Source organism: Puma concolor, chromosome D2 (genome assembly GCF_028749965.1).
Source record: "Puma concolor isolate L17-30 chromosome D2, mPumCon1.1.hap2, whole genome shotgun sequence".
In the NCBI taxonomy this organism is placed as follows: Eukaryota; Metazoa; Chordata; class Mammalia; order Carnivora; family Felidae; genus Puma; species Puma concolor.
In genome coordinates, this window is record NC_141677.1 from 48,892,418 (window position 1) to 48,907,626 (window position 15,209).

Sequence of the window (15,209 nt, forward strand, 5' to 3'; positions counted from 1 at the left end):
CAGATAATTGTGAAAATATAAGCCTAACAATCACTTCATTATGCATACTGTTTTTTTCAGAGAGAAATAAGAGGAAGGTTCTTTGTGGTATGTATGGAGTAAACTCTCCCTAAACTTTGTTCCACTGAGGAAAATGGCTATTAGAACTGACTGTAGAACATACTTGAAGAATAAAACAAAAATTGAAATTGAGGTCTCTGTTGCCTGGGGAAAGATATAGTCTAAGTGAAAAGACAGGAAGGATGAAGAATAAATGTGTAATTCCACAACCCTCTGTCACTGGCCACTCTAGAGCCATGCTGGGCTGCTGGTTGGGTTTCGAAAAAGTATCCTAGAGAGGTGTTTCTTTTTTTTTAGTATATGTGCTGCCAAAGCGAGCACTAGAGAGGTGTTTCTTGACATCATAATCCAACATGAAGGAGAGTAGGAAGAGCTCCTTTTGATGAACTGATTATTTGTGGATAAAAGAAAAAGACAGTCCTTGAATCAGCCCTTTCCAAAGCACAGTAGCAGAAGTAGCTACAACATTGGCACTCCTTTCTGCCAATAACACCTTAAAGGTGCACTGGCCAGTCCTAATCTCCAAGGAAGCCATTATGATCATCATCTTTTGAGATTTTAGACTCAGACTAGGGGTGGGAGCTCATTACCAAAGATGTACCACCTTTCTAGCCTCAGGGTTCTAAAGGATACTTTATATGAAAGTATATAAAACTGATGTCACAACCAATGTAATATATATTATGGTTGTCACATGAGTTTTATGCCTTTAAAGAGTACTTAGGGTTTATTTTTCACTTCTACATAAGGCCCAGAGTTTTAAAGTCTTAATATATCCATGTTTTTTCAATTTTAAAGTGTTATTATATCCATGTTTTTTCAATTTTTTAATTGTGGTAAAATATACAAAACATAAAATTTACTGTCTTAACCATTTTTAAGTGTATAACAATGCCATTATATAAAACATTCACATTGTTGGGCAACCATCACCACCATCCATCTCCAGAATTCTTTTTATCTTGAAAACTTGTACCCGTTAATCACTAAGTCCTCATCCCCCCGCCCGCTCACCCCAGCCTGTAGCAGCCATGATTCTATTTTCTGTCTAATTCTAATTCCTTGAAGTACCTCATATAAGTGGAATCATACAGCATTTGTTTTTTTGTGTGTACCTTACTTCACTTAGCATTGTGTCCCCAAGGTGCATCCATATTGTAGCATGTGTCAGAGTTTCCATAGTTTTTAAGACTGAATAATATTTCATTGTATGTATATACAGCATTTTGCTTATCCATGTATCTGTGGATGGAGACTTGTGTTGCTTCCACATTTCAGCTCTTGTGAATACTGCTGTTATGAACATGGGTGCCCCAATATCTCTTTGAGACCCTGCTTTTAATTTTTTCGAGTATATACTCAGAAGTGGAATTGCTGGCTCACATGTTTATTCAATTTTTAATTTTTTGAGTAACTGCCATACAGTTTTCCATAGTGGCTGCACTATTTTACATTACCACCAACAGTGTATTAGGTTTCCAGTTTCTCCATATTCTTACCAACACTTGTTATCTTCTGTTTTGCTTGTTTGTTTGTTTGTTTGTTTTTTTTTGATAATTGACATCCCAATAGGTATGAGGTAGTATCTCACTGTGGTTTTGGTTTGCATTTCCCTGATGATTAGTGATGTTGAGTATATTTTTATGTGCTTAACCATTTGTACATCTTCTTCGGAGAAATGTCTGTTCAAATATGTTGCCCATTTTTAAGTTGGGTTGTTTCATTTTTTGTTGCTGAGTTTTAGGTGTTCTCATTCTGGATACTGGTCTCTTTATCAGATATGTGATTGGCAAATATTTTCTTCTAAATATTTCTCCCTTTTTTATTCTACTGATAGTGTCTTTTGATGCACAATAGTTTTTAATTTTCATGCAGTCCATGTTGTTGGTGTTTTCCTTTGTTGCCTGTGCCTATGGTATTGTGTCCAATAAATCATTGCCAAGTCCAATTTTATGAAGTTTTCCTCCTATATTTTACTCTAAGAGTTTTATGTATGTCTTCCAGGTAGGTCTTTGATACATTTTGAATTAATTTTTTAATGTATATATTTTTGTATATATGGTGTAATATAAGGGTCCAACTTTATTCTTTTTCATGTATATATCCAGTTTTCCCAGTGCCATTCGTTATGTGTATATCCAGTTTTCCCAGTGCCATTCGTTAAAAAGACTGTCCTTTCCCCATTGTCTTGGGTATCCTTGTCAAAAATCATTTCATCCCATATGTGAGGGTTTATTTCTGGGTTCTTTATTGCCTGTCTTTATGCTAATACCACACACTATAATTTATCTACTTTTAACTCTTATTTGAGCTTCTGTGCTTTTTCATTTTTCTTCTCACTCTTCCTCTGAAATAGTTGATGCTGTGGTCACCAAAGATATCCACACTTTCAATCCAGTGGATGCTTCTGTATCCTCATCTTGTTTGATTCTTGTGGGCCTCCTTCTTGAAATAGTTTCTTTTCCTTTGTTTCTCTCTGTTTCATTTCTTTCTTCTTCTTCTTCTTCTTCTTCTTCTTCTTCTTCTTCTTCTTCTTCTTCATCTTCTTTTATTCTGGGCTATCATATTGCTGTAGAGTTTTGTTTTTGTTTCATTTTGTTAAACCTGATTTTCTTTTTCTTTACTTGTTTTACCAGCCCTCTGCTTGTCCCCAGGTATACATTCTTTTGGTTAATTTCATTTAAGTCAAGCCATCAACTACTGCCTGCAGTAATGATTACCCAAACAAGGGCCATGTAACTTGCTGCCATTTCCTTTCAGTAATAACTGTATCATTCTGAATGTCCTTGAAGAGTCCATGAGAGTTTTGGTATACATTTTATTTAATTAATTTGTTAAATTCTTCCACTGGTTTTCTTTGCTTTTTACTATAGGGTCTCCCTTGGAAATCTTACCCATCCTCATAGTTCCAGTTATCATTTTTAGACATACGATTACCAAATTTTAGACATATGATTTTAGACATATGATTGCACCTGGAAATGAAATAGAGGTTGAATAGAGCATTTTATTTTATTTTATTTTATTTTATTTTATTTTATTTATTTTTAAATTTATTTATTTGAGTTCAAGTTAGTTAACACACAGTGTAGTATTGGTTTCTGGAGTAGAACCCAGTGATTCAAACTTACGTATAACACCCAGTCCTCATCCCAACAAGTGCCCTCCTTAATGCACATCACCCATTTAGCATTTTTAGAAGCAATTGCACCTGTGAATGGGTCTAGTGCTTCATTCAGAGTGGGTATGATGTGGTAAGTGACAGAAAACAACTCTGGAAAGTTGGAAAGGTATCATATTGGACATACAAACCCTGAATGCCAGTCTGAAGAATAGTAGCAAACCTATATATTAGTGATGGGTCCTGACTTGAAGTAGGTAACTAATAAATGGTTTTCTCCGGTAGGTAGAAGTATGTATAGAAACTGTTCTTGTAGGAGAAGACTGCAGTTGTGTGTCTGTGCCAACTCGTACTGTGTCTTGTGTTTCTGCACATTCAAAAAGAGTTCTTGAATGAAAAAAGTTTGGGAAACATTGAGTTAAGCAGTTCCAAGGAAAGAAAAAAGGAAAATATGACTACACTGAACTAATTAAATAATTATCATTAGATTATTCCATTGAGGAAGAATATCCTAAACCTGAATTTCGAAGATAATTACAATCAGATGAGCTTCCAGAAGATATCTGGTATTATATGCCTTTCCTCTGTGACCTGTGCAAATGCTTATTTTCGTTTTTTAAGAAGTGGAAAATACCCCATCACCTTTGTCTTGATAACTCTTAAGTGCACTTGAAGAAGAAAGTGCTAATTGAGTTGGTGCCAGGGCACCACTGGGAATCATTCACTTAGTTGTTTTCAATTTTGTTTCTACCATTAGGAGTCATTCAGTTAGTTTCCAATTTGGGGCAAGATCTAGGAAATGGGAAGGTATTTCAGACTGGTAATAAAGCTGACTTAGTTACTGGGTTTGTATATCCAGCATCCTTTCTGGGTGGCAAAAGGCATAGCACCAATTCATTGTAATTCCAATTTTTTGAACCCTTGAAGGATCTTCAAAGACTTTTAGCTGCCATATAAACATTAAGCCGAGGTCTCTCAAACCTTTTTTAAATAGTGGAGAATAGGCACCAGTACCACCTAGACCCAGCATTTTTCTTCTCATTCCTTCCCCTTGTTCTGTTTTCTTTGTTTGCCTTTTGATTCTTGGCCTTTTAGTGCCACCAAGCACCATGTGCTGGTACTGTTATTATAACAACTGTGGATGGTGACTTTGAGCCTCTCTGCTTGAGTCAGGTTTGTTGGAATTTTGCTCAGTTGTAAGAGAATTTCACCTAGTAGTTAAAGAAATTAATTATTCTTATGTAATAACAGATATGCTGTTTTTTAAACATAAAATCATTACAGTAGTACAAAATTCAGTAACTATTTTTTGGAAAGGTAGTACTGTGAAATTGAGCAGTGCACCATGTTAGTCACTATTGATAATATGGTATTTTATATAATTACAACATTTAAAATTTTCAGGATGCTTTTTACATGTGAGAACTGAATTGACCTTAAAACACTTAGAAACACAAGGGAGAAAACCACGTTATGTTATCTTAAAAATGGAGGTTCCTAGGTAGCTCAGTTGGTTAAGCATCCGATTTCATCTCAGGTCATGATCTCATGGTTTGTGGGTTTGAGTCCCGCGTCGGGCTCTGTGCTGACAACTCTAGAGCCTGGAGCCTGCTTCGGATCCTGTGTCTCCCTGTCTCTCTGCTCTTCCCCACTTGTGCTCTGTTTCTCTCTGTCTCTCAAAAATGAATAAATGTTAAAAAAATTTTTTTTAATGAACAAATTGAAGTTTTGAAAGAATAAATAACTTGCCTGTGGTTTGACAACTGTAATTTCAATGATGTAATCAGGACTAAAAGACCAGTTTCTTGATACTCTGGTGCTCCTTCTTGGCGTAAAAGAATAGGGTGTTTGTATTACATATACATGGTTTCTCAGAGGCCTCATAAGAATGATTTTGAACCAGACTTTTTCTTAATTCTCTGTCAAGGTTTGGTGTACTTTACAATTACTGATTGCCCTTAGAAATAATCAGAAAAATACTGGTGTGTACAGAAGCCCTAAAAATGTAAGTCTCAGTCAGTAGAAACCCACCTCATCTTTAAAAATATAACAGTTCTACTGTATCCTTACTTGTAGATTTTGTAGATAATTTTGGATATAAATATAGCACAAATTAATTTTTTATGGCCAAGAAATTTGTTGTGATGGGGTTGTGTTTTGTGTTTTGCTTAATACTATTTCACATTTAACATTTTCTGCCTGTAGTAATCAAGGTGTCCTTTCATTAATCAGGAGAATGTACTCATCACCTCCCACCCGTGAAAGCCCCAATTCAAACAAAGAAGAAAGCAGCAAAGCATTGTTTTCTCTGTGGAAAGAAAACTGGACTGGCTACTAGCTACGAGTGCAGGCAGGTTGGCTGACTGGAAAAGCTGAGATGCTTTTTTTGTGGTGACCCAGCCTGGGGATACAATATAAAACCTTCTTTAAATTGGCTATTCGTAACATCATTAAGATGATGTTCAGATGGTAGCCCTTATTTGAGCTCCTAAGTGGCTGAAGTAGGGACGAAGTAGACAGCTCATGAGTTTATAAATCATGAGATCCTCTCCTGCCCTCCAAGTTGGGAGATTTAAACCAGTGGCAGAGTGTACTTTGTCTTATGATAGATATGCGTGGTTTTTGTTTGAATGCAACTTGGAAGAATCCTTCCTCCAAGGTTCTTTTTTAAATTGAACCAAAAAAAGGACTGAATTTAAAGTAAATGTACTATTAATTTTAATGATTATATGGTACAGTTTTATTTCAAAACAGAGGAATAATCTATTCACAAAAAGTAATGAATTTTCTCATAATTATTTCTTTCATTAGCATTGATTAATATCAATCAATCACTCTGGGGATGGTGTCTGCCCTTAGTTTGAGTCCAGGCATTAAAAACAACTGCTGCTTTTTAGAGTGCATTCTGTTCAGATAGAAACAGTTCATCTTGTTGCGAAAAACATTGTAAAAATCCTTTTATGACATAGTTAGATTAGGTTTTACGTAATTTTCTTTTGAGACCGAATTTCTTAGAAATTCAGTTCTCCCAGGTTTACTAGATACAAGAGAAATGGTAGACATATCTATCAGCTTTTACAATTTTACCATTTCATAAAAATCTATATCCTGTTTCATTTCATAATAGATCCTTTATTTTAAACTCTCATATTCATGGACAGTTAATTCTCTTTGGGGGGCACTTGTGCTGGTTTATGAGTGCAAGGGAAATGTCAGTGCTGAAAATTGCTAAAGAGAACCACAGGGCTCCTGTTGGATACTGGAAGTCAAGCTCTCATCTCCCAAGGAGATGAGCCTCTCTAAAATGTGACTATTCACATGAACTTTTTTGTGCTTTAGATGTGGAAACAACTTCTGTGCATCTCATCGTTATGCAGAAACTCACGGCTGCACCTATGATTACAAGAGTGCAGGGAGGAGATACTTACAGGAGGCAAATCCTGTGGTTAACGCACCCAAACTTCCAAAAATCTAGCTCTTGCTCTGCGCCTGGGAATTGTATTACAGTGACAGAAGAAATACTGTTCAGACTGCATTATATCTGTTCGACTCCAAAAGATTTGCCAAATGAGAAAAGCATATGGTGCTCACTGTTGGAGAAAGAATGCTACTATATTTGACATCTTTATTCTTTGGTCAATCAAATGTTTTAAAAGTAGTTTTAAAAACTTTAAACTATAATGATTTAACTTTGTTACTGCATGTCTTGTGTTAAGTATTTTATATTTGACATTGCAATTTTACTAGACAAGTCTTCAAAAGATGCACTTTAGGAAGTTATCACTGACTATGTAAACCAGCTTCCACGGTGTACAGAAATGTGCCGTCATGTAATGGCTCTACTCAAATCCACCACTTTTTTGGGGGGTGGGTGGGTGGGTGGTGGAGATTTTTTTTTCTAATCCCATGTGAAAATTTATTGAATTTACTAACAAGTTCCTTTTATTTCAAACTACTTTTTATAAAAAAGAACATTTCATTTCCCAGTGTAGTTTTAACACACATATTTCTTCCATATTCAGATTGGCATTCAGATATGTATCCATTCATAAAACACATCATGTTAAACATACTATATATTTCTTAAAATATACTTTTTTGAATGGCAGTTTTACAATAGAAGGCGTCTCACTTGTTGCCATTAAATATAGAATCCACCTTTTCACTTTTTGTAAAATGGCTATATTTAAAACAAAATCTCACATTTTGGTTTGTTTTTCTTATATGTTGAGTGCTATTACCAGGAGAAATTCAAATAAATATTCAATTTCATTATGAGTTTGATTATTTGATTATGTACAATACTTTTTTCTTTTATAAAGACTTAAAAAAATGTTTTTTTTATGTTTATCTTTGAGAGAAAGAAAAAGCACGAGCAGGGGAGGGGTAGAGAGCAAGGCAGACAGAGAATCTGAAGCAGGCTCCAGGCTCTGAGCTATCAGCACAGAGCCCGACCCGGGGCTTGAACTCATGAGCAGTGAGATCATGACCTGAGCCGAAGTTGGACACTCAACCAACTGAGCTACCCAGGTGCCCTAAGACTTTTTAAAATAAAACTATTAAATCAATAATTTATTCTACTTGGAAAAAGTGACTCTAAGAATAAAGGTATTCATTTAAGGTATAAGGGCCCTGCTCCCCAGATGTAACAAATACACTGTTCAAGCTTTTGGGAGTTCACTTGCTTCATGGAAGCTTAGTTGAATCTGATCCTGAACCCTGGTAAACAGCTGGCAGGCAACCCAGATAGACTTTGCAACTCTAGCCCAAGCCCAGTGGGATCTGAAGTGGTTCCAGAAAGCTAATTTAGGGTGCTCGACAGGGTTTCTTTCTCCATGCAAAGCTGAATGAACTAGACATTACCTCCATACTCCCAATTTTTATTAGTATGCTAGTCTGCTAAGACTGCCCTACCAAAGTATGCTAGACTGGGTGGCTTTAACAACAGAAATTAATTTTCTCACAGTTTCTAGAGGCTGGAAGTCCCAGATCAAGGTTCCTCAGGGTGGTTTCCTGGTAAGATTGCTTCTTCCTGGCTTTTGGAGGGGTGTCTTCTCATTGTGTGCCTTTCCTTGGTGTGCAGACTTGTGGAGCTCTCTGGTGTCTCTTCTTTTAAGGACACTAATCCTATGGGATCAGGGCCCCACTCATATGACTTCCCTTAATCTCAATTATTTCCTTAATCCAGATACAGCCATACAGGGGGTTAAGGTTTAACATACGAATTTGGAGGACACACATACATTTAGTCCATACCAGTCCATTCTTTTTAGTTATATCACTTATCTCAAATTCACCTACTCCTCTGCAGTTACCCTAGTCCATATTACCATAGGCTTCACCTGACCTATTGTAACTGCTGCCTAACTAGACTTCTTGAATTAGTTCTGTGGTCCTTTATATGACCCCATATTCTACACTTCAATTGTAGTGAGCTTGAAAACCAAAAAATTGAGCATATCAATGCTTGAAATATATCAGTAACTTCTTCTTTTCTTAGATTAAAATGACCCAGATTCTTAATCATTCTTCCTAGTAAGGCCCCTGTGATCTGGCCCCCATCAATTTCTCCAGCCTCAAATTGCACTCTTTCTCCCAACTTTCTGGAATTTGCCCATAATGACTTTCTTTTTGTTTTCTCAGCCAGTTTCTCCTTAATAACTACTGGTTTTTCAGATGCTGACTCCATCACTACTTTTGGAAGAAAGCCTTCCCTCATGTATTCTTGTCTAGTACCCTTCCTCATCCTACCATATACTTTTCCTTCATGGAACCTGCCACGGTATCATTTTGACTTTGAATTGCACAAGATGGCAAGTCCATTGGAGCATCTGTTAGGTGTCAGGCACAATTGTTAAGTGCTGTAGATGCAGTGCTCCACTAAACATCCCTGCTTTTATTGCATGCTTACATTCTAGGGGAAAAATAAATATAAGAATATTCCAGATGGAGTATCAGTATGTTAGGATGCTGTATTCATTTACTAGTGCTACCATAACAAAGTACCACAGACTGGGTGGCTTACACAATTTGCTCAGAATTCTGGAGGCTAGAAGTCAGAGATCCAGGAGTTGGCAGGGTCGGTTTCTTCTGAGAATGTCTTTGGTTTGCAGATAGCCAGCCACCTTCTCCCTGTGACATCACATGGTCTTCCCTCTACGCACAGCTGTGTTCTAGTCTCTTCTTATGTGGACACCAATCTTACTGGATCAGGACCACCCTAATGACCTTATCTTGCGGGCACACAGCACAGCAGATGAGTAATGGAAGCAGGAAAGTTTGTTAAAGCGGAAACTGTATGATGAGATACGAGAGCCGGCGAGGTAGAGAGCTATGTGCTCTGAGGGTTGGGTTTCTGTTTTATTGACAGTTCTTAACTAGGGGGCGGAATCGTTGTTACTTTGGGTGAGAAGCAGAGTTTCTCACTTTTTCTAATTTGGTCATGGGTTTTCTGTCACAGCATCCTCCATCTTGGGTCTGTCTGGTTTGATCTGGTTTCTTGTGGAGTGCTGCCAGGACAGGCCTCTGACTTTCCCTGATAGCTGGTCAGGACTTCTTTGTTGCTGGCCTCCAGGTATCCTGTTAGAACCTAACTGCCTATTCTAACACTGTCTCCAGTACAGTCCCAATATGAGGTACTGGGGGTTAGGAGTTCAACGTATAAATTTTATGGAAACCTGATCCAGACCAGAATAGATTCTATATATTGCTGTGATAACAAATTAACCCCCAAAGTTCTGTGGTTTAACACAACAAAGCTTATTCCTCACCCACGCAAAATTGTGAGTCAGGCAACTTCCCAGGGTAGCTGATGAGGAGATTCAGGCTGATTCTCTAAGATTGCTGCAGCTGGGGGGTGGGGAGGGGGGGGAAGCTAGAGGTTTCACATTGACTTTTAAATGATTTTATCTAGAAGTGTATTATATTCTGCCCCTAGCCCATTGGTTAGAATTAGTCTTATGGCTTTACCCATTTGCCAGAGTTATGGTGGTGGGGAATGGATATTTAATGAGCTGTAAAGGCTCTGCCACTGATGGCAATAAGTTCTAAGAACAAAAACCAAGCACAATAGGGTGACATAGATAGGACTGTTGTTTTAGAAAGGGTAGTCAGAAACATCCTGTGGGATGACCCTATTGAGTAGAGGCAGAACGACGGAGATAGAAATTTTTTGAATACATGACAAGGGAGGTGGGCAGGACAGTAAGAGAGAGACTGCCACAAGGCAGTGCTGGGGGGCTGTTAAGGGGAAGGTGAGGAGGTATCGAAATGTATGGAATTTTCCTTTTTTGGTAACTGTGTCCTGGTGTAAGTAACCCATTGGTCAGCTAGGGCTTATGGATATTTTGAGGTGGGTCACCTAATGGGCCTGTTTGTATTCGGCTTACTCAGGTTTCCGTTGCTCAAGCTGATTGCCTAAAAGCACCCTCTGTACATCCACTGTGAGAAAGTTACACTTAAGTAAAGTCACAAAGGAAGTGAGGAAATGGGAGAAAGTGTTCCGTATCTGAGGAAACCAAGAAATAGCAAGGAAGCTAGGCAGCTGGAGCAAAGCAAGTGAGAGGGACAACAGGAGATAAGGGGCTACATCATGGAGGATGTGATAGGCACGAACTTTGGATTTTATTCTGAATTAGGAAAATACTGGGGGGTTATGTAATTGGACTCTCTCACTCTCATGATTGTGTAGAGAAAAGACTGGATGGAAGTCTTCCAAAGATGGAAGTCAGGAGACAGTGATCATCCATGTGGGAAATCATGGGGCTGGAGCTTGGGCTGATGCTGGGATACAGCACTCTCCTGGATGGTTTTTACCCCTTCTCTCCTCAAACCACCAGCACTCCTCTCCCTGTCCTCACTCTTAGCTTCTTGTTTTATTAAACTAGCAACAATTGGAAAATAAATTCTATATGCATCTAACAGCAAATGTACTGTGCCTTTCCATTCCCCTTGTTCACCTGTCCATGGATGACCCCACCAGTCAACTCGAGGACTGCCTTCCTACAGTGGTCATTGTCTCCTGCATTGATATTTTCTCATCACTGGACCATTTCTATTAGCATATAAATATTTAAACAAAACTTTAACCCCCACATCTCTTGCTTGCTGATGTCTCATTCCCCTGCTCGTCTTTACAGCAAAAAGAAATCTGCTTGCTGTCACCAGTTACTATCTCTGCAATAAGGCTTGTATCCCAACCACTTTATCTTAATTGCTCCATTCTCAAGCTCTCAAAGATCTCTCCACTGGCAAATCCAAAGGTCAGTTCTCATTTTACTCAACTTCTCAGCAGCAAAGGAAATGACATGCTGAGGCACTTCCTTCTCCCTAAAAAATTGTCTTCGCTTAGACTTTAGGACTCCTCTGTTTTGTTTCTCCTTTTATCTCTGGCTGCTCCTACTATGTTTCCTTTGCTTACTCTTCCCTTCCCTGAAGTGCTACACAAGCAGCCTTTGCATCTTTTCTTTTTCCTCCAGTTATGCAATCAATGTCCTAGGTCAGCAACTTTCAGTGATTTTCAAACTGTAAGGCCACACTGTTACTTGGTGAAAAAGTCAATTGAGTTGGGAGAAGTTTTTAAAAAGTGGAACAGGGGCGCCTGGGTGGCGCAGTCGGTTAAGCATCCGACTTCAGCCAGGTCACGATCTCACGGTCCGTGAGTTCAAGCCCCACGTCAGGCTCTGGGCTGATGGCTCAGAGCCTGGAGCCTGTTTCCCATTCTGTGTCTCCCTCTCTCTCTGCCCCTCCCCCGTTCATGCTCTGTCTCTCTCTATCCCAAAAATAAATAAACGTTGAAAAAAAAATTAAAAAAAAAAGTGGAACAGAATAAAGTGGAAAAGAAATAGCGAATTATACATTGGGAGGTGAATTTGCTTCTTGAAACTTTTTAAGTTATCTACATGTATTTGGTCAGTATGGGAACTATTCTGTATCCTGGGTTGAGGTCAGAAGGTATAAAGTTACTGCTCTGTGTGCTCTCATTTAATTTTGTGGCTTTAAATACCACTGACCAATCAATTTATGTCTCTGTATCTCTCCCCAGAATTTCAGTGTCTTCTATGCATTTTCTAACTGTACATCTCTATTTGGATGGCTAATGGGCATGCCAAATTTAGCATGTCCAAAATAAAATTCTTGATCCCCCCCTCCCAAGTCTGCACATATCCTTTGTTGATTTTAAAAATAAAAGCCAGTTATTTTACCAGCAAAAATCAATCTATTTGGGAATAGCAGAGAATTGAAATTCAGGACAAACAAGATACAGCAGAAATCTTAGGGTAGTCTAGCGAAGGAGAGGAACATTATTTTATGGAGATGAAGGAGGAAGCTAGGAGGGGTTTTGAACAAAAATCCATTGGAGAAAAGAAAGAATTCAGGGTGACAAGGGTTTCTCATTGGCTGAATTTCTGGCTTAGTCAATTTCTCATAGGAGATGCACTGTTCATCTTTTCCTACTGGGACCTGTAACTGATGATTCTTTCTTGTTATCCCTTCTTCTATTGGGGTAATTGATTATTCTTCCAGTAATTGATGAGGAGTCGTATGGCACAAGAGCTCCCCCTTCTGGTCTCCCAACTCCATTTTAGTGAGGTTTCCCTTTATTAATTTTCACACCTTTCTCCATCTAAGTAAATGACAGTTCCATTTTTTTGGTTGCACAGGCCAAAAACCTTGGAGTTCCTTCACTCTGTTCTCTTAGTACACATCTAATCAATCTGAATATCTCATTGGTCCTACTTTGGAATATACCAAACACTATGTGAAGCAAAATTGTCATTTAGCATAGCATAGGAAGGCCAAAATCAAAGAATAAACAGATATAGTGAAACCACATTTTTATGGTTATTAATAAAAAGGAAAGGCATTTACACTTGGAATCAGGAAACAGAATTCAAGACTGGCTCTACCACATCATTGCTCTGTAACACCTTAGCAGGTTATTATTCACCTCTTTCTATGTTTGCAAATCCCCTGTTATTCCTTACATTCATCATTCTAGTGAGAACACTAGTACACCCACTGTGTTGCATGATATGCTGTTACAGAGTCGTATATAATTAAAGTATATCTTATCCTACTTACCAATGTATTTTGTTTGCCAGGAGACCCTAACTGAAAAACTAGAAATGGTTAGATATGTTCAGCCATTTGGTGGGGACTTCTTTCTTTCCCACAAACTCTCAGAGAGGGTAGGCAATTTCCTTCCCCATGTGGGCTGGAGCAGTAGAGAGCCCAGTAGTATATACTAGGAATCCCCATCACCACAAACAGGATGTGGAATTAACCTGCTGTCATAAAGCCAGTACACCCCTTGGGGTGAGTACCTGGTACCCATGAACAGTTGCCTTATTGGTAGCCGTCCATTCTAAGTGCAAAGATTTCTTTTTGGTTGTGCTTAGTTTCCTTGCTGACAATGATCAACTCCAGTCCAGGTGGCGAGAATCCAGACCCAGGACCTGAACAAGTTCAAGTTGTCATTTCTCATTCCCTCAGGACTCTGACCTCCTCTATCACTACCCTGTTGCCAAAGGTCATATATGGTTAACATTTATTGAGCACTGTATGTATTGGCCACTTTAAAGAAAGGTGCCAGCATTATTTCATTTCATCTTCATAACGATTCAGTAGATACTATCTTTTAAGTAGATGAAGAGGTTCAGAAAGGTTAAGTAAATTGCCTAGATAGTATGGCTGAGCCAGGACTCATCCTAGCATTGTTTCCATGAGTTCTGCCTAACTGCAGATCCCTCTGGGTCTATGAAGGGTCTTTGCCACTTCCTACAGATTCACATTGATAGGTTAACCAACTTTTTTGCTTCTCCAGCATGGTCTAGGCATAAGGTATACCACTGAAAGATACTATCCTGCCTTCACAGAACATTTGCTGCCAGAAGCAGCAGAAAAAGTCAAGCAGGCTGTGGCAACTGGACTTGTAACCTATTTTCCATAGTAAAAGATGAGTATGGAGAAAAACTCATCACTGTATTTTCTACTATTTGTATTCTTGCATTGTAGGTGTGTTAAAGAAGAGGATACTTGACCTTGTACTGACCTGGAGGATATTTTGAGCCCACTGTTCTGACCCTGTCAATTTGCTCTTAGCCAGGTATGCAAAGTGATCGGGATTGTATGGAGGAGTTAATTATGCAATAGATCACTCCTGGACAACAGAACAATTCTGAAATATTTGAAGGTATTTGTGAATAAGTCACTCATGAATTTACGAAGAAATTGTACAAATTATTAGTCTCTTAGGCAATTAATAGTGAATACTCTGGGAGAAATTGCCAGTGGCTGAAACTTTATTTATGTAAAGTCTGATGTAGGAAAACGACTTGGTAGAAATAGTTACTAAAGACAAAGTAAAAGCTATAATCAGGAAAGTCTGATGTGGACAAAGCTGAATGCTGAATAAAATGCTTATTTAGATGTTTGTATTTACACATACCAAGTCTGAGCCTCATGAAAATTATAGTACAATAGAATTTAAAATAAAAGTTGAAAGTCCCACAAGCCTTCCTCACACCCTTTGTTTGATGGGGGTGAGGATGGAGTACGCTGTGGAATACGCTGTGGAATAGCCATTCACTCCAGATTAGGGAGCGAAAGCAAACCAAAGAGTTCGTTAGGGTAAACAAAACTATTATTGCCTATGCTCTTCTGGGCATTCGTTTGCTACCGTTACCTAAGGTAGTATTTTCATTTTTCCCTTCAATTTCAACATCAGAATACCGGACTGAATTCCCTTCTCCTTTCAACGGACTAATAATACACGCGGTCAAGCCCAGGGGTCACAAAGGCACGAAGCCTGAGTGGTGGTGGGGGGGGGGGGCTTCCCTTCCCTCTTCCGCGTCCGGACTGGGGAGGACGCGCCGGGTCTCGCCCCCACACCGCTGTAAGACCAGAAGAGCGCAGAAGATCCGCTCCACCGCCGCTGCCGCCCACCCCTTAGCGCGCCGTCGTTGCCGGGCAACACCTCCACAGCTCCGCCCCTTGGCGGACACGTGACGCTCGTGTCACGTGACGG

At 38.9% G+C, this 15,209-nt stretch overlaps 1 protein-coding gene and 1 long non-coding RNA gene across 5 annotated transcripts in view; both read left to right on the forward strand.

The window, feature by feature from the left end:
- LOC147576047 (uncharacterized) lies at nt 1–2,008 on the forward strand. The gene is made up of 2 exons (XR_015241697.1): nt 1–339; nt 389–2,008. It is a non-coding gene; the product is annotated as an uncharacterized LOC147576047 (long non-coding RNA).
- Nucleotides 1–7,453, forward strand: part of ZFAND4 (zinc finger AN1-type containing 4) — a 78,925-nt gene extending 71,472 nt beyond the window's left edge. For 3 of the 4 annotated variants that reach the window (XM_086680269.1, XM_086680268.1, XM_086680271.1), the window contains 2 exons: nt 5,414–5,531; nt 6,521–7,453. In XM_086680269.1, coding sequence (XP_086536395.1) covers nt 5,414–5,531; nt 6,521–6,656 — 254 coding nt within the window. In that variant the 3' untranslated portion in view covers nt 6,657–7,453. Of the gene's footprint in view, nt 1–5,413; nt 5,536–6,520 lie in introns of all 4 variants that reach the window. The other variant, XM_086680270.1, reaches the window with a different exon arrangement.
- The last annotated feature ends 7,756 nt before the right edge of the window (nt 7,454–15,209 follow it).